Source organism: Coccidioides posadasii, chromosome 3, assembly GCF_018416015.2.
Source record: "Coccidioides posadasii str. Silveira chromosome 3, complete sequence".
Lineage (NCBI taxonomy): Eukaryota > Fungi > Ascomycota > Eurotiomycetes > Onygenales > Onygenaceae > Coccidioides > Coccidioides posadasii.
In genome coordinates, this window is record NC_089409.1 from 1,478,992 (window position 1) to 1,504,338 (window position 25,347).

Here is a 25,347-nt window from a genome sequence, read left to right on the forward strand (position 1 = left end):
TCACCCGCCACATGGCGCTGTCTTTGAACTTGAGGTGCGCTCAAGCCACCTTTCAGCCACCTTTTTCTTTTTCTTTTTCTTTTTTTTTTAATTTTTTTTTAATTTTTTTTAAATTTATGGGTAACTAGCCCAGCGGGAGTAGACAGACACGGGAGTAGACAGACACGGGAGTAGACAGACACGGGAGTAGACAGACACGGGAGTAGACAGACACGGGAGTAGACAGACACGGGAGTAGACAGACAGGATAGTTACTGAATGGCTGAATGGTTGGTCAGAAGGCCTCCAGGCAACTCGAAATCCAGCTCTCTCGCAAGTCCTTCCAAATGACCTGATGGAAGGCTTGTGGCTGATCCCTAACTGGGCTAATTGGTTAGTTGATGGGTTCACAAGGTTGGGAATTGGCAAAAGCGTGGGATTCTGGTGCAGAAGTGTTCGATCGCTCCATCCGCCTGATGTACCACCCCCCCGGGGGTCATCTGCGCATTCTAAACCGGTGAGATGTGTAGCTCCTTGTCCATTCATGCAGCTGCTGTGCAAAAGCAAAGATAACCAGCGGACCAAAAAAAAAAAAAAAAAAAAAAAAAGGAAAAAAAAAAGGAAAATAAAAATAAAAATAAAAATAAAAAAGGACCGTGTTGTTGCATGTGCAGATTTGGGGGATATGCTGTATCATGTGGGGTTTCCACGAAATTATCTGGGGAAATGTTATTACGCCTCGCAATGCCTCTTTCAGACATGTTTTTCTAACGAGGGTGGGGCTTTTAAGTTCAACAACAAGTGTATTGGAGCTTCGCATGTGTAAATAGGACCTACTATACCGTTTTTGGTTCTACGAAACTCATCCTCCGCACGGAGATTTCGATGCTGGTCGAGTGGAGAAGATGGTCTCAGCCTCCCCCTCACAACGATCCCGCCGAAGCAGCGGGAGGGTGACCGTCGGGGTGTGCTTTCGGGCGGATTCCCCCTCTTCATCACGGACCACACGGACCACAAGCCGAGATGGGGTCGCAGGGAAAAGAGAGAACCGGCCGATACGAAGCTCTGCAGCATGCTTGGGTGATTGGATACTGGTGGATGGCGACCTACGTCTCTCTCTCCTCCACATCTTTGGTTCCTTCGTTCGATCATCTCTTGCATCTCGTCATTTTTCCGAATTCGCTCCCCCGTGAAAATTCCCCTGTGACCGATGGGAACCGACTTGTGGAGCACAGTACTCTCCAAAGGAAATCTTAAGCCAGGACATCGGAAACGTCACAGCGCTGCAGGCAAAAATCCCCTTGTTACGTCCCACTCGCCGACACGAACACGCAAGTCAGATCTGCAGATGGGCCTACTGGCGATTTGGCAGGTTGAAGACGGCCAAAATGTCGGGTGGTTGAAATCCAACATTGGCGTGCACTGCCACAATAGAGACCTGACAGGATCGCTGACAGCGGGGTGTCGGAAACACTGCATATCCATGTTGATGGGTGCGGATCTGGCGGGGAGATCTGCAGATCCACTCCTTTAATTCCTCGTCAGCCCTCCCTCCATCAACCGAGCAGTATAAGTAGTTGGAGATTTCTGCGTCTCCAACCTTGTAAGCTTCTGGAGAAAAAACTGCTTTTTAGCGAAACGCACAAGAAGAAGTACGCGCCCAAAAGCAATAATGAAGAGTCTGTTCCTCTGTAATTCTGGCTCCTTATAAACACACCTCTTTTCCTACTCAAAACTGAGTTGAGGCCAAAAAGCTGGCCATCAAAGCCTGCTCCTTCGAGGCACAGCAGCAGCAGCATCACTTGTGTTTGTTTGTTTTTGCGTGTGTGTGTGTGTGTGTGTGTGTGTGTGTGTGTGTCTGCCTCCCGATCTAGAACGATGGAAGGAAATTTCCTTCATTGCCCTGGAAAGAACTATCCGGAATCTCAAGACTGGAGTTTGTGTGTTATTGGTCCAGGAGTGACCCACGACTATGACGGGTTCTCAGAGTGTGTTTTGTTTACCAAACGTTCCTCCACGGCAACACGTCCGTCTGCCTGGTGATATTTCAAACATACCTTGAAGGAGTTCTCTTCTTTCTTGTGTTCTTTCTTGTTTCTTTGAAACTGTCGACCACACCTGGAGATTGGCCGGTGTAGTGCCTGCAACAGCGTCTTCTCGACTTCAGCGAAATGGCACAAAGAGTACTCCGTCCGGCGAGGGAAAACCGCATGCATCAAGCGGTTCGATCTGTCTTTATCAAGTGGCTGTCTGAGCTGGGTGACTGGCTGATGGATTATAGCCTGGTTGTCGATGAAGGTCAGGCATCAAGCGGCATCTCGTTCGCAGTACATAACCCCGTTGTCTCGACTAACCAGGACCGTTGACTAGAGATGTTTATCAATGGGTCGTTCCATGACGTTGAACTCGGCCTTCTTCCCATCGGTTCTCTCACCCCCCTTTGCGTGGTCAAAATCGCGTTTAACGAGCCAAGGGAGAAGTGGCGACAGGATACGGCAGGATTGGTTTGCGGAGCCGAAAACGAGTGCAGAATTCTTGTTGTCGTGGAAATCTGTGAAGAGCCAGATGAGAACAGGCCACCCCCGCCGGAAAAGGAATTGTGGAGCTCTCTTCCCTTCATGCACAGACACAACGTCGGCCAATTGGCAGCGACCATCCAGGCGTTTTGCATACGCAAGGAATACTACCTCAGCGGCCGCTTCACGTGCAAGGTTCACCTACAATGTTTGCGTTGGCACGAGCCAGAGCTGCTGTGGGAGTGCGAGATGACTAGGGACGAGGTCATTTCGCACACCGAAGAAGATGAAGACATGTACCCCAACTGGCGAAATATCCTTTTGCCCGAGTGGGATGTGAAAGGCGAGGATATCCTGCTCCCGTTTGAAGAGCTGTTGGAAGCCATGTGGGATTGCATCGAAGGGTACGACAACATGGTCGCGTTGCGGATGGCTGGGGTCAGGAAAGGAGCGTTGGAACCAGCAGTGGAGGAGTGCCAGGACTGCAGGCTCTGCGAGCGCCACATCGAGCCTCTTAACCGGCTCCAGAACATGTATAAGAGAGAGGCCGCGGCGAAACAAGCGGAAGAGATGAAGCGCAAGGCTGAAAAAGCCAGAAAGGACAAAGCAAGGTTGCTCTGGAAAAGACCCAAAAGGAGCGATACCGTTACACGACAGCAGCGGGATGTGGCCGAGCCGCTGTGTCAAGATGAGAATGGACAGCACAGTGTGGAAGAAATGAGCGTCGCAGGGGTGGATGATATTGATGAGGATACGGAAGAGGACGAGACTGGAGGAGACGAAGGGAGTGAATACGAAGATGATGGTGACCAAGACACGGATATGAGTTCAGATTAGAGTTGCAGGCTGACGCTGAGGAGGTGACACCGGCTTTCTATCGCCCTGCATCCTGGCTTCGTGAGCCATAATTCGTGCACTATCACTCGTTGTTCGCATATTATCTTTGTGAGGGGGGACGAGGCTATTCAGAGGTAATTCGTGATTTGACCGCAAAGTTGATTCTCGTCTGGTGGACGCAGAAGATCTTACTGCCCTTGCCCTTGACCTTGCTGCTGCGTGTAATTAATTAATTTCTAGACGGACGGAATGCATCCTGATTCCTTTGCAAGTTCATATCGGAGGCCTTTTCGCCGTTCCCCTTTTTCCTCTCGCTATTTGACTAGCGTGCAGCTGTGGAGCGCGGCTCAAATGAGGATGGACAATGCGTTTGCACCTTTTATTTCAAATTTGTTGATTATGTAACATACTCCAGCCAATCATGGAAACGCGGGGGACAGGGCACACTAAGCCCAATGCGGGCGAGGCACGGCTTGTTTTGTGTTTCACACTTTCGGAGGCTTTGATCCAGTGTCGATCGCTGCGCTGGTCGCTACGGATCGGCAGGGAAACAGGCAGGGGAGAGGTGTTTTTATGGGCCATTTTTCCTGTCACGGCAGAGCTGGCGCCGTGAGAATGGACGCGATCAAGCCTCCAGAATACCTTGATACCCGACTGACCACTGGGCGACGCTTCTCCTGTTTGGGTGTGCTGAAAGCTTAATGCACAGCCGTGTCGTGTGCACATCACAGCGCCAGGCTGCGAGTGTCTGTCAGTTCATTCGCAAATTCCTGCCAGTCAATGCATTCCTGGAGAAGAGAGGCTCTCGTATCCCATGCAAGCAGATTATGAAAACTTCTTTTTTCGATTCCGCACCGCTGGGTTGATTGGCTATAGCAATACGAGTTGCTGCCATTTCCATCTCCCAGGCGATGCCAGCCAGTTCCGTGTGATTTGCTAATTATAGCGTGTTTGCTCCGTGGCGTGGGGCCATGGGACCGGCCGACTTGATCTGCGTTCAACACGAGCTCAACTTCAGCTGGAATGTGCATCTTCTGGTTCTGATGAGCTCGAGGCGAGTTTGGGTGAGCGCTGAGAAAGATATAAAGGCGAACGGTTCCCGCCCTCGATTCAAGATTGTCCTTCAATCTCACAGACCACGAGAACTACGAGAACGAATAACAAAAAGAAGAACCGAATCTTCCAAACCAACACCGCAAACATGAAGGTAAACATACTCAGCGACACCAGTCTCTCCGTCTTTTGTGCTCGTCAACTCTAACATGTCGGGCAGTACACTACCCTCCTTGCTGCTGTCGCTCTTGTCCCGGCTGCCCTCGCCGCTGCCGTCGACGGTGCCGCTCCTGCTCCTGTAAGCTGAAGGCGTTTCCCTGATTGTGAGTAACCTGGCGTGCTAATATCGTTTCCCAGCTTGCCGAGAGAGCCTGCGTCCCCAGCAAGTGCCGCTGCATTGGAGGCCAAGGCCAGTTCTGCGGCAACGAGGCCATCAACCACCACTGCAAGAACGGTCACGTCTATGAGTGCAACCGCCACACCGGCAAGACCTGCGACTATGGATACAGAAAGTCCTGTGGCCAGTGCGGCAAGCTCAGTTGCTAAGCGGTGGATTGGATAATTCTTCAATATTGTCATTTAATATACGGTTTAATTCTCCGTATGGAGTACACATACATGTGAAATCAAATTTACTTTTTGGTGGATTGACGTCCTCTTTATATCCGGTTCATAGCATCGTAGCCACACTCATGTTGCCCTGGAGAGCAGCCAGGTTTCCCGACGCCCATTTATTTGACAAGTACGGAGTATTCAACGAGGTCTCCTGAGTGCCAGGGGTCGTTTGCATCCCGTCGTCCTTGTCTGCAGCCCAGCCCGCTGGAGAGAGTTGGCTTGCCGTGTGATGTCATCGGCTCTCGCTGCCGGCGGACCGGAAGAACAACCAACCGACGGCCGGGTACCTTCGGGGGCGGTGAGGCATGTCGACACCGCCGAAAACGTCGCGTGAATGGCCCTTTGAAACTCTGCGCTTTCGTATGCGCAAGTCCTCCTGAGAATAAAGATCTGTGGCTGTTGGGGAAAAGATGACTCTATTCGCGTTCTTGCCCCTGGGCGTGCATTCTACGTTTTACGTGTTTCGGCTCGGAGTCAACGCATGATGTGCTAAGCCGAACACGCCAGTCGCCCTGGGCAGCACATCTATCCTCAATTAAAATTCTTTCTTTTTCGCGAAAGGGCCTTGTTTCTGCTCACTATTTTGCTCAGCAATACCTTCTTGAATTGTCTAGTGGGTTTTGCCGTGAATCAAGCTCACCCCTGGTGATTGAGAGCCTTAAGAGCGAACAGTAGCCCCTAACTTCACTTCTCTGCTAGGTCCAATATCTTCCGTGAGCCGGAAAAAAGGAAAAGGAAAAAAAAAAGAAAAAAACATGGTTTCACCTTTGGCATCGAGCGAAGCACGGGGCGCTGAGAGAGCTATCCGCTATAGCCGCTTTTTCCGACTCCCGATTGAGCTCCGGGAGATGATATACATCCACCTCTTCGAAAGAGGGAGGGTTCATGTGTGGTATTTTGGCAGCGAACAGTCAAAGGCATACAGGCAGGGCTGGTGGCATACAATTTGTCATCGCCCGACTTATTATGGGAATGATCGGTGCAGGACCCACCCTACAGCGGCGGATAGGAGCTGTCTCACGCCGGAACAATCGCAGACGGCGCGTTTGCGGGTTTTTGGGTGGCTCTTGTGCTGTCGAAGAGCGTGAGTAGCTTGAATATTTCTTTCTTTCTTTTCTTTCTCTCTCATCCGAACCCTTCTTTCATCCACCAATCGTCTTCGTCTCCAGCTGATTGCTCCATAGATACTCTGAATCCATCCAGTTCCTCTACTCCAGCAACACCTTCTCCGTCGAACCGAATTACTTCCCTTCTTTCTCTGACATGGAACGCCTTTTCCCTCCCAATTGCCTTTCATCCGTCAAATCCCTCGAACTTCTGTACCCAGTAGCCACTTATCGCGACATTCCTATCCTCGACAGGTTCACATCGACAATCGCGCTTATTCCGTCGATCTTTCCCCACTTACGAACATTTCACATTGCCATCAGTTCTTGGTGGATGCTCTGCGCCCTTGAACATTGGGAACATTTCACCGCTAATCACACAGCATTGGTGAGATCGGAGTTGTTGGGCACGTTGGATGGGCTCGTGAGGCGGTTCGACGGTCGTTTGAAGGAATGTGAGGTCACCGTCGACCCGAACTACTACGAGATTGTGAAATTATTGGAGGATGAGAATGGAAGTGGGCGCCCGGTTGAAATTCCGGTCATGAATTGGACGAAAGAACTTTTGGGTAGAAAGTATTGGAGGCCAATCGAAGGGAAAAGCGATGTTCGAAACACAAGGTTGGGATACTGGATCATAATGGCATGTTGATCAATTTTTCGAGATGATGCTGCTGTCGAAGGTCCCCAGTTTAAACTGGAGCCAGCTAGCGCTTCGAGAGCTCTTCGAGCAGCGTGTGGCTACATCCAGGACGATCCCTATATCAGTCCTGGATCTTTTCTCCTGATTTGACTCTTGGCGTTCGGCCCAGTGCCCGCGGAACTTCGAAAACGATGTGCTGCTGCCTCCAGTCGCCATTCACCCCACAATTAGCCCGCGCCGACATCCACCATCGGTTATGGCATAGATGTTCCTCCACAAACTCTCCACTCTCCGCTATATTGAGCTCGTCCTTTTATTCCGTAGAGCGGTATCGGTTTTGAGAACCCCCGACCGGTGATTTGACGCCGGATGGAATCACCACCATTGAGCCTTCAGACTTGAGGGGACTACCAGTCTTCGGCCTAAGCTGGTTTGTCACGCTTTGGGATTCAAAATCATCACCGTAATCGTTTCATACCCCGTGACCATGCATCTAGCGTTATTTTGCGAACGTCGGTGGTGGTGAACTCAATTCGGGGGTTAGATGCGCACGACGTTGGGACAATGGTTATCGTTCGGTGAAGTTTCCCCGGCATTGCAGTCCACCAAGATTAGTGAACCATGCTGCTTCGGCGTTGACGAACGTCCCGTCCGCTAGAAGTGTCCCTAGCACTTTGAATAATTTGACTTGGGACCTGACTGGACAATCACGGGTCAATTTATCATTGGCCGCGTTCAGAGTACTTGACGGACACAGTGACCAAGCCAATATGATGATTGATCTAAAAAGGAGTTTTGAAATGAAGTCATATTATGTATATTTTTGAGCTGTCTTGTTTCTCATGCATTTATGTAGCCAAGGACGAGATCTGTACAGCGTATACATTTTCTTATCAACCATCCCCGTTTTCGTCCGTTCACGGTTAACTACGGGACGCGGTCCCAAGAGGACTAGCGTGGCGTCATCTCGATGTTCATACAATCTTCAGAAGTGGAAAGCCGGGTACCTAATGGAGAATAAGGCAACTTCTTTCCACCCCCGAAGATCAGCTTAGCTCATTGGGTCTCAAGGAGTGTGTGCAGTTTGAAACGCCGCATAAAGGGTTCCGCTATAAGAATTCGCTGGGTTAAACAAAGTGGCTTTAAGTACGGCTGAGCGCACAAGGAGCTCAGACAACAGAATTGAAGGAAGCATTTTGGGGACGTGATGTGCTGAAGTCTAGAATAATGGAATGACCGAATTGTACAGTACGGGTCGCCAAGGCTCTGTTCCGCGGGTGTCCCGCCCGATACCAAGCTTTTTCTCGGCCCGCGCTTCCGAACCTCTCTTGGCGATCCCGCCGAGGGAGGCCATTAGGCGCGCTCCTCGCGTCGGGCTCTCCATGTCACTTCTCTCGGTTCTTCCAAACAGCTGAACCTTTTCAAGCTGCTCAGTCTAAATGAGATTAGCTACTCACACGACTGCTGTCACGACGAAAGGGGCTTTTGAAGACGCCGGTTGAGCTTTTGTGTACGGAGTATTTTCTGAGGAAACTGACGGTATTGCAAAAAGCACTGGAAGACCGGCCACTTTATGCAGAGATTTGACTCCTTCGAGGCCAAGCACATTAGTGAGACCTAACAACGATGGTCTTCTGCCTTTTTCCCCGTCAATAATATATCCCGTTTCGCGCTGTTACTCTTTCACATTAGCCTACAGGTGGCCCCCGAACTCGTCGTTCATTTCAATCAATCGAGGTTCTCTCACGACATCAGCATTTTTCTATCATGTCTAGGGAGATCAACAAGTATTTAAAACTCTGCATCCTTAATCATCGCTAACGTGATATTAGATGTAGAATTAGTATGGGCGCTATTTACACCTTTGTAGGGTACCTGGCACAATATAACCTGCAGATGATGGCGAAGCAAAATCCAATGCGTGACGAACGAATAGACAGCTATCGGATAGTCAGGAGCAGTCCCAGACTCGTCTTCAATGAAACAGTAAGCCTCCAGTGGTGGCTCATCCTAACTTGATTTGGTGACCACAGGTTTGTTGCACTTGTATCTGCTTCCTGCGCTGTTTCCCCTTGTTCTTCTGGTTCGTCGCCCCTTTCTTCGGCATGGCCGGTCCAGCGGGTGCAGAAGCTTCTCTGCCCTTTTGTTCACCGTGTTCTCCTTCTCGCTCACCTCTTCATCTGGATATAGGGCGGAAATTGTGCTGGAAAAAATTGACCTCATTTTGGTTTTCTTTTTCAACAGTTGGCTTCTCAATTTTCTGCCACGCATCGCCCCCCTAATGCCCTGAATCCCTTGGTAAAACCATCGATCCCCTTTTTGTGGGATAGTATTTCACTGCGTTGGTGATAAGAAATGCCGACAACAAGGCAAACACGGCAAACAAGGCAAACCGTCCAAACAGTCGGCTGGACGACTACGACTGCGCAGCGACACCGATGAGACCTGTGTAACGACGCCTTTACATCTCCAGGCCAGAGATGCCAGGGCTAACCAGCTGATAACCTGGCCACTGGAGCATTAATAGGATGAGGTCGCGGCGTCGGGATTCCCGCTCCTGTCACTCCCGTCTGGCAACCCTTGTCACTGGCCCAAGCCGGGCAACCAGATGCAGCCCCCTCAAATGCCATCGCTTTACCGGCGCCTTTTACGAGGAAGTTAGCCATCCGAAAATGTAAATGAGGCAGACTATTTCTCTTCTTGCCGTTTCCTTAGGGCAGCTCGCTCGATCACAATGCATCTTGGGATCCGCAAGTCCCGAGGGCCGCGGCGGAATTGCCGAAAGGCCATTGGCCAAACATCACTTGAGCGGAGGCCTACTCACTCAAAGCTGAGGCGTGTTCCCACTCCTCTAAATATCTGGAGCACTGGGTCAGATCCATCTGATATAGCGATACCCGATACCAGCTTTGATAACTGCGAAGAGGAAATATACTCGACCCCTGACAAACAAAGAAGGGAGGATGTTGTTCAAATCAAAGCATCCGGAAATTCACCGTAAGGGAACGTGCTTGGTTATTTCGACTCTATATTGCTTGAGCCATGTGTTGTCACGAGCTGACATACTGCTTTTCATGTGTAGCCCCGACAGATACTACTGTATGGCATTGGCTTTTCGAGTGCCCGGAAACATCTCCGCTTCACAGATTTCCGCCCGAAAAATTGGCGGGTTACACGAATGCTGTGACAAAGGAGAGGGTCAACTGGGCCCAGGTCAAAGAATGCGCAACGTATGTGAGTACGGCGCTGGTGAAAAAATATGGCCTGCGGGAGGGACAGGCGATTGCGCTCTTTACTCAGAATACAATTTGGTATCCAGTGGCCATGTATTCCACCATAAGAGTTGGCAAGTCTATTCTCTAAGAGCCTTTACTTTTGAATGCACTGTGCTGATTTCGAACCGTGCAGGCTGTATGGTGGCCGGTGCCTCGCCTGCATATAACGTTGAAGAAATGACATATGCGCTGAAGACGGCTGATGCAAAGTTCTTGATGACCAGCCCTGGGTCTATTGAAGTTGCTGCTGCTGCGGCCCAGAAAGTTGGTATCCCGCGGAAGCATATTTTCTTGCTCGAAGGAGAAGTCCAAGGCTACACCACCTTCAAGCAACTTCAAGATATTGGAAGAAGCTACGGCGAAAATGGTCAGGCACCACCTTTTCAACTTCCAGTTGGAAGAACGAACAAGGGATTATGTGGCTTTCTCAACTTTAGTAGCGGGACTACTGGGCTACCAAAAGCTGTAAGTTTACACTATATGGACAACCATCTTTGGGTCCAAATAAATGAATTGAATGCTAAAGAAGCCTCGAAGGTCATGCTTTCGCATCACAATGTGATTGCACAATGCATGCAACTCAAAGCAATCACTCCACCTGTAGGTCGCAAAACAGTCATGGGTGCCCTACCCCTTTTCCACAGTATGTTTCATCCTCTGTGTACCAGAATTGAAACAATAGTCTGACTGACAATTGACGTAGTCACTGGCCTTGTCAAATTTATGAACTGCCCTATGTTCTTCAATGACGAGCTCATCATGCTGCCGCAGTTCAACATGGAGCTCATGCTCCAAACCATTGTTGAATACCAGATCAGTGAACTTGTCCTCGTTCCACCACTTGTGATTCGCCTTGTTAACGACCCTGTCGCATCCAAATACGATCTTTCATGCGTTAAACGGATTTCCTGCGGTGCAGCACCACTCAGTGAACAGATTACCCAACTCCTCCAGCAAAAGTTCCCGCAGTCCGGATTCAAACAAGGCTATGGAATGACTGAGTCATGCTCATGTATCACAAGCCATTCACCAAAATACTACGATTACAAGTACGCGAACACAGTCGGGGACATCGTACCTTCCACCTCAGTCAAGATCATAGACGACAACGGCAAAGAACTTGGATACAACCAGCCCGGTGAAATCATTGCCAAGGGGCCTCAAATCGCTATGGGATATCTCGGTAACCCCACCGCTACTGCTGAAGCGTTTGATACAGACGGTTTCCTTCACACAGGTGACATTGGTTACATGACTGAAGAGGGTCTTATTCGTATCGTTGACCGTATTAAGGAAATGATTAAGGTCAAAGGTATCGCCGTTGCACCCGCTGAACTGGAGGATCTACTCCTGGGTCATCCGGACGTGGCGGATTGCGCAGTATTGGGGGTTAAGGACGACTATGCAGGCGAAAAGCCAAAAGCGTATGTTGTCCTGAGAGATGGGCTCAGTGTTTCGGAGGAAATGGGGAAGAAATTGATGAAGTATGTAAGCGAGAGGAAAGTGAGGTTCAAATGGGTGGAGGAGATCGAGTTTACAGATGCAGTCCCAAAAAGTCCAAGCGGAAAGATTTTGAGGAGAGTGTTGAGAGAGAAGGAGAGGAGCGGAAAGCATAGAGGATTTACGGTAAAGAGAGATGGCTGGGATGGGCAACGGGCAAAATTATGATTTCCTTTCCCATGTTCATTAATAGAAATACATTGATTTTATTTGCAAACTTAAAACTCGACAATGTACATTTCCAGTATCTCATCTATTTGAAACCATACACCCAACACTCAGAGTGAAGAAATCAGTAAATTTTGTCACAAATATGCTCTTTTCCCCTCGGCGTCTTTTCGCTTCTCCTTGCAAAGATGCTCCTCACCCAATATGCTATTGTAACCGCATAGTATTTCGCCAGACTCAACCATTTCTTGGGGCTGGTTTTCCCAGAGGATTTCCTGACTCGGAACAGATAGTACAAAACCACCGTTGCGAACACATTAAACCCGATGTATCCCCATCCGATGCCAAAGTTCCGCCACCGCTGATTCCAGAATATCTCAGACTCAGCAAGGAACTGATCACCAGAAGATAATGGACAGTATTCACATCCCTGTGTGGCGAAAGGATTGTTAAGCCTGCCCGGTGCACCGAGAGCAAAAAATCTTTCAAGATATTGGCCGCAGGTGGCCCCATCAGGCGGATCAAAAACGGCGAGTTCATTTTCCGCGCAACGGACAACGCGTTCATGGAGAACTGTTGCAGCTAGGCCGCCAACGGTGTAGGTGAGCGGAGAAACACGCCACATGAAAACCCAAAACCCGGGAAGTGCCCTGGGACTTTGAAGCACACCGTTGAATGTGAGCATCAAACTGAAAAGCGTTGTGGCGATGTTTCCGGCCGTTTCGGCATCGGGTAGCCCCGCAATGACCATCTGAGCAAATGTAGAGCCGAAAATGAAGAATTGGACAGAAAAGATAACAAACAACCCCTGGCGTTCTGATGATTGATGGACACCAAACACGGGGTAATAAAGAGCGGCCCAGACGATGACACCGAGGAATATTTGGTAAGGAATTTCAACCATGACGTTCGCTAGGAGGAACGCTTGCCAACTATATGCACGCGATGGGCGCTCACGAACTTCGAAGAGGCTGCGCTGGGTTACGAACCGTGGCATGATCTACAAAAAGCGTTAGATGTACGAAATACGCATGATGCGATGAAAACTCACTTGCTGGACAAGCGTGCTAAAGATTGTGGTAAGCATAAAAATAGCAAATAGAGTATTTTGGAGACCAGCTATTGACGCGTTTTGCATATAGAAAGAGAATCCGCTATTAGAGCATGTTAGCAGCTGGCAAGTTAGACATTGGAAAGCAAAATCACTCACATAAACACTGCCGCCATGATACCCAGGAGCAGTTTCCCCCAAATATATGTTGGTGTTCTCCAGTACTGCTGGAAAACACGGATAGTGACATAGTAAACCTGGGACGTGAAAGGCATTGCGAACTCACGCGGTGTCTCTGTTGGCTCTTGAAGAGATTCATCTTTCTCTTTCTCAGCATTTATACGGTCTATCTCCTCTTGAACTCTTCGGGCCTCTTCGCTTTCATTCCATATAGTCGGCCAGTCCTGCTCTGATTTACCGCTTGGACCTGCCCCAACGACGTCTAACATATATTCTGCTGGATTATCGTTTGACCCGCAAGGCTCAGCACCGTTCCTCTCAAAGTAATCAAGAAGAGTCCGAGAATTTTCTCCGATGTCACCAAAATATACTGTCTTTCCACCTTTTGCGAGGAATAGAAGTCGATCGAATTGCTGGAAAAGGATTGCTGAAGGTTGATGGATGGTCGACAGCACCGCCTGCCCATTATCTGCCAGCTTTCGTAGGAATGTGATAATAGACCACGAGCTTTGCGAGTCCAAACCTGAGGTGGGTTCGTCCAAAAATAAGAGAAGAGCCGGCTTAGCGGCCAGTTCGACACCAATAGTAAGAAGCTTACGCTGCTCCACATTGAGGCCTTCACCCGGATTTCCAACGACGGCTTCACTAAAGTCTCGCATATTCAGCATATCAATAACATCCTCCACGTATGCATATTTCTCTGCCTTTGAAACCGATTTTGGTTGGCGCAACATTGCGGAAAACCGAAGCGCTTCGCGGACGGTGGTTGTCTCTAAATGCAAATCCTGCTGTTGAACATACCCTGTTTTTCGCTGGAAAGACATATCCAAAGGTTTGCCATTCACAAGCATATCTCCAGTGATGACACCCATGGTGGTTCTTTGCGCGAGCGCGTCCAATAAAGTGGTTTTCCCTGCACCCGACACACCCATGAGTGCGGTCAGAGTCCCAGGTCTTACCCAACCAGAGACATTGTCCAGCAACCGTCGCGGTTCGCCTTTAATGCTTATGTCGTATACAACATTTCTCCAAGTGAAAACGTCCTTTTGGGGAGGAATGGCATGAACAGTTTCTTCGATAGGGCTCTCTTCGGGGCGTATATTCACATCCTGCTGAAGTCCGCTGGCATCCTTTTCCTCATCATAGTGATTAGTAAGATGCTTAGGCACATAACCCCGTTGGAAGATGAGATATTCAGCAGCTGATAAAGTTGACAGGTTAAACTCAGTGGCAAATAAATATAAGGCATAAAAGAAGAACATGAACCCAAAGAGGATCCCCAGATTTCTCCAGATGTGCGCGTAGCTGTAGCCGTAGGCTGACTCGACCCAGCTATCTCCGGAAACAGTTCGTTCGCCAGGGACAGCACCAGCAACGGCACATTCAAAGTTATTCCCGGTTCCATATGGTGGTACTGGGACGGCACACTCGTATCGCTGACCATGTACTTCATTGACAAGGATGGACTCAAAACCATAAGCAACTGGATTAATCCAGCTGATCCACTTAAACCAAGGATGCCTGCAACAACGTCAGAACCCCATACCCTCACAGATATTCGGCTAGTAACCGGACTCGAAAACCTGGGACTCAGGATTCACTCACATATAAGATCTTTGGATTGTAAACCCTGTGTATATTACAATGGCGAGAATCATGACTCCGGCAAACGCCAGCGCTTGAGACACAGTTTTTGTCGCAGCGGCAAGTGTGCGAAAAATGGCTGACATGGTCAGCATGGTCATAAATGTGAAAAGAAAAAAGATGAAGAATTGCGACGGCTCCCTTCTTAATCCGCCCAGGAAGTAGAGGATAATGTTGAATACTGTAGCTATTATGAATTTGATAGGAATGTCGGCGACTAGACCTGCCAGAGCCTCCGCGTAGGCATGATAAAAAGCAAAACCAACATGTTTCGCAACAATTGGCCGTTGAACATCTGTTCCCATGTCAGTAGACTTATAAAGAGGAATATCGGTACGTCTTACAAAGCCTATAGGGCATTAGCTTCTGTTGTCTCTGGCTCAGGATCGGTATCAGGATTGTACTAACCCGTTGATTTCGGTAATAGACATCAAGCCATTTAGAAGAATAGCAAAAAACAATATTGAACCTTTCGCGAAAAAGCTATTCGTAGTATTCGGAGTCCCGAAGAAAATTGACCCTATAATCAGCGACATAACAACCTGGCTGATAATGACGGCGATTGTCGAGGCTTTATCACCCCATATGCGCTGGTAAGCGCGTTTCATGCATAGCTTTAGTTGCATAAAAATGCTGATGGTATAAGGAGATTTCTTCGGGACATATTTCGCCTGCGCTTGACGATGAGCTTCGCGTTGTTCAGCTAAAATTTCGCCCAAATCCGGATGGTCTATATCGCTCTCTTCTATTTCTGCCTGCAACTGCTTGAAAGTCTCGGATTGAAGCCAGTAGTGTTCGAATTCCTGCGCTGTTCGAGGGACTTTGGTTTCAAAACCTTTCCTAGGTTTTCGCTCTTGAGGATTGGTAACAGATGTCAGGAAGTCACCTGTCGTCTGTCTTTGCGGGCAGAACCATCCCATATCTTCGAAATACTTCTTCGCCGTCTTTGCGGGACCGAAATAAATCTGTCGGCCTTCGTATAGTACAATCGCTTTATCAAAAAGATCATATATGGCCTGACTGGCTTGGTAAATGGCAAGAAGCTGGGTCATTCCTCCAACATGGGAACCTATTTTCAAGGCGCGAGTGAATTCGAGCGCTGTTGCTGCATCAAGGCCTCTGGTCGAGTTATCCCAGCACACAACCTGTGACCCAGCAAGTGATATCTCCGCAATGCTAACTCGTTTTCGTTCTCCTCCACTTACACCACGGACGTAATCATCCCCGACTTTGGTATTCCTTGTATGGTTCAGCCCATAAATGGTCATCACCACTTTGGTGATATGTTGCGAGAATACTTTCCTAGGAACGCCCATGACTCTGAGTGATGGGGTTCGTGCCGCTGCGGCAAACTCCAGTGTCTGGCCCACAGTTAAATGAGGGAAGTGTTTCTCATCTTCAGCACTATAAGTTGCCTCGCCGCGAAACTCCTTGTTAAAAATATCTTGGGGTACTCCATTGTAATGAACGACGGAACCTTCCCCCTTCTTAAGCCCTTGTAGCTCCCCACTAATGGTCTTCAGGAATGTGGAGCATCCACTGCCTGGTCGTCCCAGCACGATCAGCATTTCTCCTGCTTTCAGAACACCATTGAAATTCCGTAATATCAACTTCTCCGATTTCTTGCCAAAGTATTCTCGCAATCGAAACGGCGCCATTATCGGGGAAAGAACCGTATTCTGGTAGTGCATAGCAGCCCCGGAACCCGAAACATTCAGATCCTTCCATGTCACCCCTGTTCGCGGACGCTTTATCCCATCATCTTCCATCAATTTCATGAACATCCGCGCCCATTTGTAGAAGTCGAACTCGGGCTTCGTCGGATCTAAGACTGGATCTCCGATCTCAATTCCCGCTAAGGTGTCACGCCGTTCCACCTGCCCACCGTAGCCGCCTTGATGGCTGACTGACCGTGAAAGTGCGGAGGCAAGCTGGGCATTGTCGGGCCCAGAATCAGACGAAGAGAATGTCCTTATAGCTTCGTAGGTTGGACGGTCACCTCCCGTAACGTCCTCTGGATGATCGGTACGTGTCTGTGAGGGAGATCCACGACGGTCATCATGTTCGGCTGAATGAGCGGAAGCCTTGGAAGTGACAGAATTGTTGCTCATGGCAGAGAAGTATGAAGGCAGAATTGGCAATACACAGGCCTTTGAGCGACCGCTCCCGCATTTAAGTTAAATATTTATGTAGAAAGTTTGACGAAGGTAGCCGTGCCCGAGTCTCGAAAGAATTGGGTTTGAGTACATGGCCATATCCGCGCCATTCGGAGAGTTTAAACTCCCCTTGAAAGTCATCATTGTCGTACGACCGGTAGTCCGTCCTTTGCGCTCCATATCTTTTTGGGGATCTTTGCAATAGCAAATGATGTTTAGTGATACAAAGGAAGATTAACATACTTAATCTTTGATCCTCTGTCATGCATAAGGTGCGTCCAAGGTCTCTCTGCACAAAACGCAGCTCGGATGTGAATGTTGTGTTGGAAAACTCCCCGGGCGCGTAAGGTTCCACCATTCCGATAGTCACAGAGTCAATCCAGGTTTTGCAGAATCCACAGCCAACTTGGCTCATAACTAGCCTATCAGGAGCGAAAACGCACCAATACTGCACAAGATGTAGCTGCTACTGGCCATGCAGTGCCTCCACCTCATCATTTTGCGATCAAAATTATCGCTCATTCCGAGGCGTAAGGAAAAGAATTATCAAGGCCTAATTGAAATCCAAAACAGTACGGAATCATTTCCATATCGCTATTAGTTGTTGTTGCAAAGAGGATTGACCGATGACCGATGACCAATGACCTATGCTGCGTCCAAATCCTCAATCTGCACTCTGTCCCATTCTTGTTGACACCTTCAATTTTGATCAGGGAGGTACTCAGCCCCTAGCAAAATGGCCCATGGATAGTTGCAGGAAAAATGTTAGAAGGGCAAAGCCATGTTCTCCTGATAGGCCAAAAAAAAAGAAAAAGGAAATACAAACGGCGAAGCCAGTGACGAATCATATATGACCCGCTAAATCGATCACAAATTATTGCCAGGACTATCTCGTCTAAAGGAATAGTGCCGTTGAACAATGACAATAGGAAAGTGCCCTATAGGATCTGAAAAGCCGCCTGAGCCTGCGCCTGAGACAGCAATGGAGAATGGATGTAATAGCCGGAGCTTTGCATTATATTTCTCTTATCGAAATATCCACAAAATAGAAATCAATCTGGCAAAACTAGATCAAGAAGTCCAGCTGGGCTGTTCCAAGGTAAAGCGATTCAAGGTTGGGCAAATTTCAGGACCGGGGCACATCGGAGCCATCAACCAGTATTGAATTCAGTGCTCGTATGTCAGGTAACACTGTAAATTGCAGGGGAATGAGAACTCGCCGTCAGAAATTGCCCATGCCGAGATAGAGCCTTGAAAAGTTCAGGCCAAAATGATGTGAACTGCACTCCGGGCAGAGGGGTATTGCTACACCCACCGGTGCTTAGAACTCCACAGTCCATATGTGAAGCCCTTTCGTGGGATTAATCACTCATTGGGAGTGAACAAAAATTGGCAACACGGGATACGAAATCTCCTGGAATGATATTGAGAGGGAACTTCGAGCTATGCTGCGAGCTGAAGGCTCCAGTCACTTCAAAGCGAGCAAAGTCACCGTACATATTGTGCCAATGATAGAAACGTGTTCTTCAATGTCCTTAATCTTATCGCTATAGGAAATAAACTCTTGTGGCCTCGCAGATACGAGAGGAAATCCTAGTGTTGTCAGAGCTTCAGGAACGCGACTATCCGGGGCAGGGGCTTTCTTCTGCAAGCTCAGGAACAGAGTTGGCAAAGCTACCCCCAACATGGGTTTGGATTTGGAATCATGCAGCCAGCATCAGCCGGTGTTCAGCGTTGTAGCCAAGCTGGCGTCTTAAGCTGGAGTTGGGTCTTCTGTTTCGATTCCATCGATTCACCTCCCGCCGTGGACGACAACCATCGCCGTTTGCCGCGACGTTTTTCCAAGTCGCTGAGAATCCATACCACGTGACAAAACAAACTAACCCAAGCTGGAGTACATGACTAGTTATGTAATCAATGTGGCCGTTGATCCGGGCCTTGGCACAGCGCTAAAAGGGAGCGAACCTCAAACAACGTCTTGAAAGTCTCGGTTTGCCGACAACGCTATCAAAAGAATACATCGATATATACGGAGTACACGGAGGACATCTTTGTTACTATACATAGATCTGACAGAAGCAGCTCCCCGAGTTCCTCCCCCCGGTATCTATCCAAATCCATCATTCGTGGGCCACGCCGCCTTGCTCTCAATGCTCTCTTGCGAATAACGCCCGTGAAAAAAGCAGATAGAATGACATGAAGATAAGCAAGAATTTAAAGATAGGCCCTGGAATCTGCAGTTGGAAGCTATCTCCCCCCTGAGATATCCACTGGAGGGCTCTATCGCGTCCTTTCGGCTTGTCGTCCACTTTCGCGAGCCGGTGTCCGATCATAACCATCCGCATAGCGGACTCGGCACTCTCACTCAGGAGCTTCGGGGCATGCGCCACTGCATCCTCGAGGCTTGTCGGACCCTGGATAATGCTGGTAAAAGCATCTATTCCTGCGTCGTAATTGACCGCGGCACCTGTCCCGATCGTTCCGGCAATAGCAACCACAGGAAGGCCACGGCGTTTTGCGCGGAGTGCCACTTCTCCTGGTATTTTTCCCTGGGGAGTTTGGTAATCGATCCCACCCTCGGCAGTGAATATCAGGTCGCATTCATCAAACAACTTTTCTATTCCAAAATATTCAATGATTGCCTCGAACCTGGGTCGCAAGGTCGCCCCCATTAACACTAAGCCAGCCCCAAGTCCACCGGAAGCACCGCCACCAGGTATTGTGCCCACGTCTATTCCTATCGCGCGCTTTACTATGGCTGCGTAGGTTTCCAATGCCAAGGAAAGCTGGTCGACTTGGTCTGCTGTCGCACCTTTTTGCGGGCCATAGACCCTTGCAACGCCGTTGGGCCCGCACAGTACGTTCTTCCAATTGCAGAGAACATCGACTCGCGCCTGCTTGAGTCGAGGATGGACTCCTGAGAGGTCAATTCTGGCGAGATTACCAAGCGCCCCTCCACCGGTGGCTGGAGGCAGTTCGTATCCTTCTTTGTCAAAAAACCGCGCTCCAAGCGCTTGGCACATGCCCACCCCGCCGTCGCTTGTTCCAGAGTCCCCGCAGCCGATGAGGATCCGGTCTGCGCCTTCGTTTAACGCAGCGTTTATCAGTTCTCCCACTCCGTATGTTGTCGTATTGGCTGGGTTTCGTCTCTCTTTGGGTACCAAGCGGAGTCCAGCGGCTTCAGCAATCTCTATTACTGCGGTTCTTGGCTGTGGGCCTCCGAGGAACCCATAGTACGCGTCCACCTTTTCCATTACTGGACCGGTGACATTCAATCGTTTATGCTCGCCACCAGTTGATGCCACAAGAGCATGAGCAAACCCTTCACCTCCATCGAATAGTGGTACCTTTCGGACCTTTGCATCTGGCACGACGCGCAAGATCCCGGCTTTGATACAATCTGCGGCGGCATGAGGGTCGAGGCTCTCTTTGAAACCACTTGGTGCCACAAGGATATTCATATTTGCATCTGTCAAAAGAGATAGAGAACAAGAGAGAAGTTGACACAAAAAGAATTAAAAAAAGGAAAGAAAACAAAGGTAATCCAATTGTTTGAGTATCGTTAATCATAAGAGCACTCTGACAATCAGAAGTTCTTCGTTAATGACATCTTGAGAGTGACTTTATATGGTCGCTCGGCCGGAAAGCTTAACCAATGTATCACGAACAACAGTCGAAAAGCCACAGTGCAATGTCTGAGGCGAGGCAAATGGGAGTGACCTTGTACGATCTGCGTTAAATGCAACTGTGGTCGGCGTTTCTAGATTCCTATTTCTGTTTTAACCCAGGGAAGGAATCTGGCGGTTTGTCGGTTCAGGGCCCAAGAACCTCAAGGGTCTCAGATAGGCCCATCCATGGAGCGTTGTGGACATCCTTGAAGCGAGGTCCTGCCAGAGACGGTCCCGTTTCGGCCTCCCTTCGCAGCTTGAGGCGGATCGGTTGACGTGTCATGAGTTCGAAGATTCAGTGACGCCGCATTCCCGATACTTCGATGGCATTAACGTCCGGGTTGTGTGCAGCTCGGCACAGCTGGGTGAGAACCGTAGGTAGTATGAGCATATATCCACCTTGATGGTCGGTCGAAGGCCTCACAGGAAAAGGCCAGGCGCGTCTCGAACTTCCGAAATTGATCTAGCGCGATGATGACTAAGCTTAAATCTCGATCTGCTCGCGTGTCACATTGACAATTTAGGCATATTGGCAGCGCCTCACGCAAGGGCCACCAGGTCTGGTCCTGGCAGGCTGCCCATACAGTACATACCGCCCCCCACACAGCACAACCACAGCACAGGATAGCCTCCCCTACCCGCGCCTGCATAATCCTTCAGAGGACAATGACGTGTCGATCTTCGTTTGCTCAGAAATGCTTGGCTTTGTTTCGGAGGCGATGTACTCCGGACGGCTTGATCCGTTCTCCTTGATTCTATTCGCCATGGCGCCTAGACCATTGTGTTTTGAGATTTGATCGTGGCTGGGGTAGTATCATGGCCACGGCCATGCAGCGCCTGATGCCACTCGCATCGAGCGTTGACGGCCGGCAGTGCAGTGGAGAATCGATGCCGCAATGTCGTCGAATGCGATCGCACCGTTCCTCAGCGGTGCATATGTGTTATATATATATGTATATATACGTAGTTGTCGGCCGGCAATTAGAGCCCCGTAATTGTGCGCATCTTGTCCAGTGTATAGAGTATATGCCCTAAAGCACACCGTTCGTTTCTTTTTCATTTTTGGCGCGCTGCCTTGCCCTTTTGCCTTTTGTTTCTTTTTTTTTTTTTCTGTGTCTCCCATTTCTCGTTCTTTTTTGTCCTATCTCTGTTTGGCTTTGATCAAGGTTAATCATTATCATTACCACGCGCATCGAAAAGCACAATGCTCTCGCGCGACATAGAGCCGGACCCGAAGCCCTGGGAATCTTCTCCCATGGACAAGAATGCAGCAGTCGAGCAGGGTTCAATTAAGAACCCATCAGATGGCGAGCAGACAGGAAGTGACCAGGAAGAATCTAAAGAAGATGAGAATTTGGTAACTTCCCTCAGGTTGCCTTTCTTTCTCCTTCTCTTTTCTTTTTTTCTTTTCTTTTTTTCCTTTTCTTTTTTTTGTCTTGAAAGAATTGAATGGCTAAGTGTCAGAATATCAGGTCACCTGGGACGGTCCAGACGACCCTGCAAACCCCTTGAATTGGGCTCGATCGAAGAAATGGATCTGTACATGGATCATTGCCACCTTTGCTTTTATTTCTCCGCTCTCTTCAACCATGCTTGCACCAGCACTGCCAACCATCGCAAAAGAATTCAAGATTTCTAGTTCCATGGAGGAGGCTCTGGTCATGTCAATCTTCCTTCTTGCATACGCGATTGGCCCGTTCCTTCTAGGTCCTCTATCCGAAATCTATGGCCGTGTGGTCGTTTTGCAGACCGCGAACATGGTGTATCTAATATTCAACACTCTCTGTGGTATTTCACGTTCGAAGCAGCAGATTCTTGCATTTAGATTCTTGAGCGGTTTGGGAGGGAGTGCGCCTCAAACGGTAAATGACCCGACCGAGAACCCGCCGTCGAAGAAGATTATTAATGTTGGCTTTTGCTACCTAGCTTAACGGAGGTATGCTAAGTGATTGTTGGCGCGCAGAGGAGCGAGGCAAGGCTATTGCAATATATAGCTTTGCGCCATTCATCGGACCGGTTGTCGGTCCCATCGGTAAGTCTACGGCTTACCGTGGAGCTCGAAATGGGGCATAGCAAAACTAACATGTCTATTAGCCGCCGGCTACATCGCACAGAACACTTCATGGCGCTGGATTTTCTGGGCTACATCGATTTTTGATGCGGTTGTCCAGATATTGGCGTTTATATTCCTTAGTGAAACTTACGCACCAAAGATTCTGGCGACAAAAGCGAAAAAGCTGCGCCGGGAAACGGGGAATGAAAAGTTACGCACGAAATGGGAGACTCCTGACCGGTCGCTTTTCCAAATTCTGCGCAAGAACTTGTCGAGGCCGTTTATTATGCTCTTTACGCAGCCAGCCATTCAGGTTCTCGGGCTTTACAGAGCGTACCTTTATGGGCTGATGTATCTCGTGTAGGTGTTCTCCTGTTTTTTGCATGCCCTTGTTCCTAGATTGGAAGACTAAAATTGCATGTCTTTTCAGCTTGGCTACGTTCCCGCTTGTATGGGAGCAAGCATATAAGTTTTCCCTCGGAATAGCGAGTTTGCACTATATCTCCCTTGGAATCGGTTTTGTTATCGGATTACAGATATGTGCTCCTCTCAACGATAGGGTAAGGTCCTCCCCAGTTTCGTATTATCTTTCCCCCATTAACCAAACCCAGGCGTACTGTGCCCTTAAGAAGCGTTACTCTCACCCGGGGCGGCCAGAGTTCCGCATTCCTCTCATGATTCCCGCCGGCCTTCTTGTCCCTATCGGTATTTTTCTATATGGGTGGAGCACTCACTATCGCACCCACTGGATCATTCCAGACATTGGCTGCGCTATATTCGCCATGGGCTTGATCATAGGATTTCAGTGCGTCCAGTCTTACGTCGTCGATTCCTACCCTCGCTATGCAGCTAGTGCAACTGGTGCTGTCGCATTTTTGAGAACGATGGCAGGGTTTGGATTTCCCCTATTTGGCAGCCAGCTGTACGAGACACTAGGACTCGGATGGGGGAATAGTCTGCTTGGATTTATTTCTCTTACATTGGGAATTTTCGCGCCGTGGGGTCTATGGCATTATGGGGAGAAGTTGAGGGCAATAAGTGGGTATTGCTCTGGATGAGCCGTGTTAACTTAAGCGAAGGGTGACGGCGCTCCTCTTGCAGATCTTGCCCATAACGAATGTCTTCATAGAATGTACATACATATATATACGCGTGGCCTCTCTACGCTTGTACACACTACATATTCAACTATGGTATACTTTAGCGTATAAAATTGGTTAAATAGACTTCTCCTACATCGGTTTAAGTATGGCTTGGTTCCGTGCGCTCCAGAGTTCCTTTAACTGGCTATCGGAAAAATAGAGTAAACGCCGAACTCTTAACTTATTCACGGCACTGAGAACGCCGCTGGTCTTTAGTGCCGATTTTGCCGTCTCTCTGCCGGTTCATTGGCCAGTGACGTCGATTCTTGACGCGCGGATCCATCAGCCATGGTCCTCGGCTCGCTGAGAGCTTGGTCCTCAGTCAGTGGTGACATCCAAAACCACAGGAACGAGATCCTTCTAACCAGATCCAGCGCCGATTTATATGGGCAACGATGGAGTAGTAGTTATTGGTATGCCCGGATTAACGAGGTTTATTTTGGACAGCAAGCTTGACTTTCAACGGCCTATCTTGAACCAATGGACCTGCGTCTGAGGCCGGGGCGGCCTCTTGAATAATGGATGGAAAGCAAAAGGAAGAGATCAGATGCAATGTTGTATTTCAACGATACCGCTTGGAGGATCTAGGTGAGGACAGAGGAAAAGAGAAATGGCGTAGAAATATATTTTCCTTTCCGAGGTGTAGTAGGTATGCGCTATCTAAGGCATCCAATCCTGAGAGACACAATCCTTCGCCCTAATGCAGCATCGCGAAAAATCACTGCGTTTCCGTTAAATATCAGAATATGCTGATGATTGCAGCAGCATACCATTTCGTCACCACGGGCTGTACACAAAGCACTTTATCTGATCGCCTAAACAAGAATAACATCGCCAAAGAAGGGCGTTACGTGGAAGCTGGCTACGTCAGGTGAATTCCACGCTCCCAGCTCCTGATTCGGATAGGTGGCCGGAGAAGTGACGGTGCGGAAGAAGTTCATTCTCCATCGAGAAAGGCGAGGCCGATCGACATTGAACAACGCCAGAGGAATTTTGACTTCCGACACCCAAGTCTGGGCCTTGCGGTCCAGGGTCGTGATAGACGTGAATCCATCGGCAGCAGGGTCGCTCACAAAAAAGTGATCAAAAGGCGCACCCTCCTTACGCACCTTGGACGGATTGTATACGAAAGTCTGGTAGGTGACATTGTTCGGACTAACTTCAAACTCGAAGTAGGTCTGTGGATCGTTCGTGCCGTGGTAGATGAAGGCTTCCATGACCTCGTATTTCCAGATGTCGTCGTTTGTGCGGTGCTTGGGGTCGAAGTAGAAGTTAGTCTCATCGAAGGCCTTGAAGGTGAACTGGAATGCTGTCGGCTCCCAGCAAAGGTCGACCTGGGTGTTGGGGAAGGCCTTCATTTCGGGGACGGACTTGTCAAACGAGGCTGTGGCTTTTCTGGGGCACCTCGGGACCGCGAGAGAAGGCCGTTTTTGGGTTCTTTCACTGCCTGGGCTTGCTGAGACAGAGACGGTCGCTGCCAGTAGGCACGTTAAGATAGAAGCCAAGTGCATGATGACAGTATTTTATTAACTGCTCACTCTTCTTGGAGAGACAGAGAAGATAAAGAGAATGGAGAGACGACTTCACATCTGAGCCGAAGAGAACAGAGCTCTTGAGGAATAGTGAAGCGAAGCAGGTCCCCTCCATTAGATATATAGAATTTTCAGGGATTGCCAGCCCCAATGTTGCCATTTCCGGCCGCACTTCTCAGTTCTTTATGGCGGAATCGGATGGGGATTTGGCTGATGTCGTAGCTCTAAG

The 25,347-nt window shown here is 49.1% G+C and overlaps 8 protein-coding genes across 8 annotated transcripts; 5 read left to right on the plus strand and 3 right to left on the minus strand.

Moving 5' to 3' along the window:
• The first annotated feature begins 2,338 nt into the window (after nucleotides 1-2,338).
• D8B26_005438 (uncharacterized protein) lies at nucleotides 2,339-3,632 on the plus strand. The gene has a single exon (XM_003066434.2). The coding sequence runs from the start codon at nucleotides 2,352-2,354 to the stop codon at nucleotides 3,330-3,332; it is 981 nt and encodes a 326-aa protein (XP_003066480.2). The 5' UTR covers nucleotides 2,339-2,351; the 3' UTR covers nucleotides 3,333-3,632.
• Nucleotides 3,633-4,533: 901 nt separating this feature from the next.
• D8B26_005439 (uncharacterized protein) lies at nucleotides 4,534-4,931 on the plus strand (the record flags this gene model as incomplete). Its single annotated transcript, XM_003066433.2, has 3 exons — nucleotides 4,534-4,539; nucleotides 4,606-4,683; nucleotides 4,743-4,931. The coding sequence occupies 3 exons, from the start codon at nucleotides 4,534-4,536 to the stop codon at nucleotides 4,929-4,931; spliced, it is 273 nt and encodes a 90-aa protein (XP_003066479.2).
• Nucleotides 4,932-5,330: 399 nt separating this feature from the next.
• D8B26_005440 (uncharacterized protein) lies at nucleotides 5,331-7,660 on the plus strand. The gene is made up of 3 exons (XM_066124875.1): nucleotides 5,331-5,613; nucleotides 5,700-6,084; nucleotides 6,185-7,660. The coding sequence occupies exons 2-3, from the start codon at nucleotides 5,756-5,758 to the stop codon at nucleotides 6,756-6,758; spliced, it is 903 nt and encodes a 300-aa protein (XP_065980956.1). The 5' UTR covers nucleotides 5,331-5,613; nucleotides 5,700-5,755; the 3' UTR covers nucleotides 6,759-7,660.
• A 1,823-nt stretch (nucleotides 7,661-9,483) lies between these two features.
• On the plus strand, nucleotides 9,484-11,704 carry D8B26_005441 (uncharacterized protein; the record flags this gene model as incomplete). The annotated part of the gene is made up of 4 exons (XM_066124876.1): nucleotides 9,484-9,746; nucleotides 9,832-10,489; nucleotides 10,562-10,667; nucleotides 10,728-11,704. 4 exons carry the CDS (start codon nucleotides 9,484-9,486, stop codon nucleotides 11,690-11,692), a joined length of 1,992 nt encoding a protein of 663 aa, XP_065980957.1. The 3' UTR covers nucleotides 11,693-11,704.
• A 42-nt stretch (nucleotides 11,705-11,746) lies between these two features.
• MDR1_1 (GTPase-activating protein) lies at nucleotides 11,747-16,678 on the minus strand (the record flags this gene model as incomplete). Its single annotated transcript, XM_066124877.1, has 5 exons — nucleotides 11,747-12,692; nucleotides 12,744-12,846; nucleotides 12,903-14,444; nucleotides 14,529-14,906; nucleotides 14,976-16,678. 5 exons carry the CDS (start codon nucleotides 16,676-16,678, stop codon nucleotides 11,817-11,819), a joined length of 4,602 nt encoding a protein of 1,533 aa, XP_065980958.1. The 3' UTR covers nucleotides 11,747-11,816.
• A 2,192-nt stretch (nucleotides 16,679-18,870) lies between these two features.
• D8B26_005443 (uncharacterized protein) lies at nucleotides 18,871-20,184 on the minus strand (the record flags this gene model as incomplete). The annotated part of the gene is made up of 1 exon (XM_003066430.2): nucleotides 18,871-20,184. The coding sequence occupies one exon, from the start codon at nucleotides 20,182-20,184 to the stop codon at nucleotides 18,871-18,873; it is 1,314 nt and encodes a 437-aa protein (XP_003066476.2).
• A 1,272-nt stretch (nucleotides 20,185-21,456) lies between these two features.
• D8B26_005444 (uncharacterized protein) lies at nucleotides 21,457-23,618 on the plus strand. Its single transcript, XM_066124878.1, has 5 exons — nucleotides 21,457-21,748; nucleotides 21,864-22,253; nucleotides 22,318-22,423; nucleotides 22,486-22,804; nucleotides 22,875-23,618. The coding sequence occupies exons 1-5, from the start codon at nucleotides 21,596-21,598 to the stop codon at nucleotides 23,500-23,502; spliced, it is 1,596 nt and encodes a 531-aa protein (XP_065980959.1). The 5' UTR covers nucleotides 21,457-21,595; the 3' UTR covers nucleotides 23,503-23,618.
• A 783-nt stretch (nucleotides 23,619-24,401) lies between these two features.
• Nucleotides 24,402-25,097, minus strand: D8B26_005445 (uncharacterized protein; the record flags this gene model as incomplete). The annotated part of the gene is made up of 1 exon (XM_003066428.2): nucleotides 24,402-25,097. The coding sequence occupies one exon, from the start codon at nucleotides 25,095-25,097 to the stop codon at nucleotides 24,402-24,404; it is 696 nt and encodes a 231-aa protein (XP_003066474.1).
• Nucleotides 25,098-25,347: the final 250 nt, after the last annotated feature.